The sequence below is a fragment of the Colobus angolensis genome, unplaced genomic scaffold, assembly GCF_000951035.1.
Source record: "Colobus angolensis palliatus isolate OR3802 unplaced genomic scaffold, Cang.pa_1.0 Scaffold12, whole genome shotgun sequence".
NCBI lineage: Eukaryota > Metazoa > Chordata > Mammalia > Primates > Cercopithecidae > Colobus > Colobus angolensis.
In genome coordinates this window covers 6,988,390-6,992,289 of record NW_012113141.1, presented here as the reverse complement: position 1 = coordinate 6,992,289, position 3,900 = coordinate 6,988,390, and the positions used below count along the sequence as shown (strand labels likewise).

At 45.5% G+C, this 3,900-nt stretch overlaps 1 protein-coding gene across 2 annotated transcripts in view; it reads left to right on the top strand.

Moving 5' to 3' along the window:
• The window catches only part of USP54 (ubiquitin specific peptidase 54), a 127,199-nt gene that overhangs the window by 109,635 nt on the left and 13,664 nt on the right, over positions 1–3,900 (top strand). For both annotated transcript variants that reach the window (XM_011928085.1, XM_011928078.1), the window contains one exon: positions 751–2,126. In XM_011928085.1, coding sequence (XP_011783475.1) covers positions 751–2,126 — 1,376 coding nt within the window. The remainder of the gene's footprint in view (positions 1–750; positions 2,127–3,900) is intronic.

Here is a 3,900-nt window from a genome sequence, read left to right as displayed (position 1 = left end):
TGCAGTGAGCTGAGATCTGGCCACTGCACTCCAGCCTGGGCAACAGAGCGAGACTCCGTCTCAAAAAAAAAAAGAAATACAAAACAATTAGTGAGAAACCAACTAAATACAGTTAATCCCTACTCCTACTCCTAAATCTCAAGTCATATTGCTTTGGGGAAATATCTCAGTGACTAATAGGACAAAATCCAGATTTAAAAAACATACTTGAAATGGTTGATTTCTGTGTATTCCCATGAGCCCAAATCACCGTGTATTTTGTAAATGTAGCCTCATGGTTCCTTTGGCTGGGCTGCCTCTCAGGACCCCAGGTAGGACTTGCCTTCCTGTATAGCATCCGGATTTTTGCTGTTTAGTATGAGTGATTTTCAGGCTTTGCTTACCTTCCATGTCATCTGCATGTGAGACTAGCTGATTTTGTTTCCTAATTTGCAAGTAGAATGTGATTGGAATGCGACTCACAGGTAGTGAAGAATATTGGCAAGGGGTCCACTTAATGTTACTGTGCACCTTTAGTGAGGGCATTTAATAAAGAGGATTAATGTTACCTATTTACCTGGGTGTGAGCTGACCATGTGCCTTTTCTTTTGTGATCCTCTGAACTACTGACTCTACTTGTGCTTGTCTTTCTGTTTATTTTTACCATTCCCTGTGTGAATAGCTAGAAATGGGAATGGAATGAACAGTTCTTTCTGTAAGCGTTCCTGTCAGTCAAGGCAGCTTATGACTAGCTGTCTCCATTTGTTTCAGTGAACAGCCTATCCCGCTCCAAGTATTGTTAAGCCAAGAGGCCCAACTGGAACCCGGCACGGATACAGAGTTTGGGGCCAGTTCTTTCTTCCATTCACCTGCTTCCTGCCATGAGTCACACTCATCACTATCTCCAGTGTCATCTGCCCCACAGCACAGCTCCCCCAGTAGATCTGCCTTGAAGCTTCTGACTTCGGTTAAAGTAGACAACATTGAACCCTCTGCATTCCACAGGCAAGGTTTACCTAAAACACCAGGGTGGACTGAGAAGAATACTCATCATAGTTGGGAGCCATTGGATGCCCCAGAGGGTAAGCTGCAAGGCTCTAGGTGTGACAACAGCAGTTGCAGCAAGCTCCCTCCACAAGAAGGAAGAGGCATTGCTCAAGAACAGCTATTCCAAGAAAAGAGGGATCCTGCTAATAACCCCTCCCTGGCGATGCCTGGAATAGCCACCTCTGAAAGGGGAGATGAACACAGCCTAGGCTGTAGTCCTTCAAATTCATCAGCTCAGCCCAGCCTTCCCCTGTATAGAACCTGCCACCCCATACTGCCTGTTGCTTCTTCATCTGTGCTTCACTGTCTTGATCCTGTGCAGAAAACTAACCAATGCCTCCAAGGCCAAAGCCTCAAAACTTCATTGACTTTAAAAGTGGACAGAGGCAGTGAGGAGCCCTATAGGCCAGAGTTTCCCAGCACGAAGGGGCTTGTCCGTTCTCTGGCTAAGCAGTTCCAGAGGATGCAGGGTGTCTCCATGAGTGATAGTACAGGTTTCAAGGATAGAAGTTTGTCGGGTAGTCTAAGGAAGAACTCTTCCCCTTCTGATTCTAAGCCTCCTTTCTCACAGGGTCAAGAGAAAGGCCACTGGCCATGGGCAAAGCAACAGTTCTCTCTGGAGAGTGGGGACAGACCACTTTCCTGGGAAGAGTCCCCTGAACATTCTTCTCTTGCCTTAAACTCTGGGCTGCCTAATGGTGAAACTTCTAGGGGAGGACAGCCCAGGTTGGCAGAGCCAGACATATACCAAGAGAAGCCGTCCCAAGTGAGAGATGCTAGGTCTCAGGATCTGGGCAGCAGTGCTAACTTGGGGACTTCCTTGCCTTTGGATTCCTGGGTGAATGTCACAAGGTTCTGTGATTCTCAGCCTAAACATGGGGCTTCTAGGCCAGGAATGAAGTCCTCCCCTCATGATTCCCATATGTGTGTAACCTATCCAGAGAGAAATCACATCCTTTTGCATCCACATTGGAACCAAGACACAGAGCAGGAGACCTCAGAATTGGAGTCTCTGTATCAGGCCAGTCTTCAAGCTTCTCAACCTGCCTGTTCTGGATGGGGGCAGCAGGATACAGCCTGGCACCCACTTAGCCAAACAGGTAAGAATGCAAATAGGGGTTGGGGGGAGGGGAGAGGATCATATAAAAGCTGAAAGCAGGGAAAGATCAGAAGGGGGTATTCTATACAGATAGTATCCCCAGCTTAGTAGGAGGTAGTAGAACTTTCTACTTTACTCAGAAAGCCTCCATGACAAGAGCTAGACATTTTTCTGGCTAGAGTGGAGGAAGGGGCAGAATTATCACTCACAGGCAACTTCCCTCCTTCTAAAGTAAGAGATTACTAAGTATTTGCCCATGGCTTCTCCAGTATGCTGTGCTAAAGAATGGTTCAGGGCCAGGCGTGGTGGCTCACTCCTGTAATGCCAGCACTTTGGGAGGCCGAGGGCAGATCACTTGAGGTCAGGAGATCGAGACCACCCTGACCAACATGGTGAAACCCCGTCTCTACTAAAAATACAAAAATTAGCTGGACGTGGTGGCACATGCTTGTAATCCCAGCTACTTGGGAGGCTGAGGCACAAGAATGGCTTGAACTGGCGAGGTGGAGGTTGCAGTGAACTGAGATTGCGCCACTGCACTTCAGCCTGGGCTGAGAGTGCTGCAGAGGGAGACCCTGTCTCAAAAAGGAAAAAAAAAAAAAAAAAATAGCGTTTTAATCAGAAACTCTGTACCCATTGGCAAATCACTCTTTATCTCCTCCTTCTCTTCCCCCAACCCCAGGCAACCACTTATCTATTTTCTGTCTCTAGAGATTTGCCTGTTCTGGACATTTCATATAAATGGAATCATATAGTATGTGGTCTTTTGTGACCAGATTTTGACATAATTGTAGCTCCTAAAGTGTTATATAAACACTGCTCTTAACCTATATTCTGAATTTCATCGTACTTTGAACTTGAGCAGACACCATCTTATAGATATCTAAAAAATAAGAAATTAACTTTTGTTATGGGAAATTTCAAATATATTCAAAAGTAAAGAATAAGAGTAGGCCGGGCACAGTGACTCATACTGTAATCCCAGCACTTTGGGAGGCCAAAGCGGATGGATCACTTGAGGTCAGGAGATCGAGACCACCCTGACCAACATGGTGAAACCCCGTCTCTACTAAAAATACAAAAATTAGCTGGACGTGGTGGCACATGCTTGTAATCCCAGCTACTTGGGAGGCTGAGGCACAAGAATGGCTTGAACTGGCGAGGTGGAGGTTGCAGTGAACTGAGATTGCGCCACTGCACTTCAGCCTGGGCTGAGAGTGCTGCAGAGGGAGACCCTGTCTCAAAAAGGAAAAAAAAAAAAAAAAATAGCGTTTTAATCAGAAACTCTGTACCCATTGGCAAATCACTCTTTATCTCCTCCTTCTCTTCCCCCAACCCCAGGCAACCACTTATCTATTTTCTGTCTCTAGAGATTTGCCTGTTCTGGACATTTCATATAAATGGAATCATATAGTATGTGGTCTTTTGTGACCAGATTTTGACATAATTGTAGCTCCTAAAGTGTTATATAAACACTGCTCTTAACCTATATTCTGAATTTCATCGTACTTTGAACTTGAGCAGACACCATCTTATAGATATCTAAAAAATAAGAAATTAACTTTTGTTATGGGAAATTTCAAATATATTCAAAAGTAAAGAATAAGAGTAGGCCGGGCACAGTGACTCATACTGTAATCCCAGCACTTTGGGAGGCCAAAGCGGATGGATCACCTGAGGTCAGGAGTTGGAGACCAGCCTGGCCAACATGGCTCTACTGAAAATACAAAAAATTAGCTGGGCGTGGTGGTGGTGGACGCCTGTAATCCTAGTTA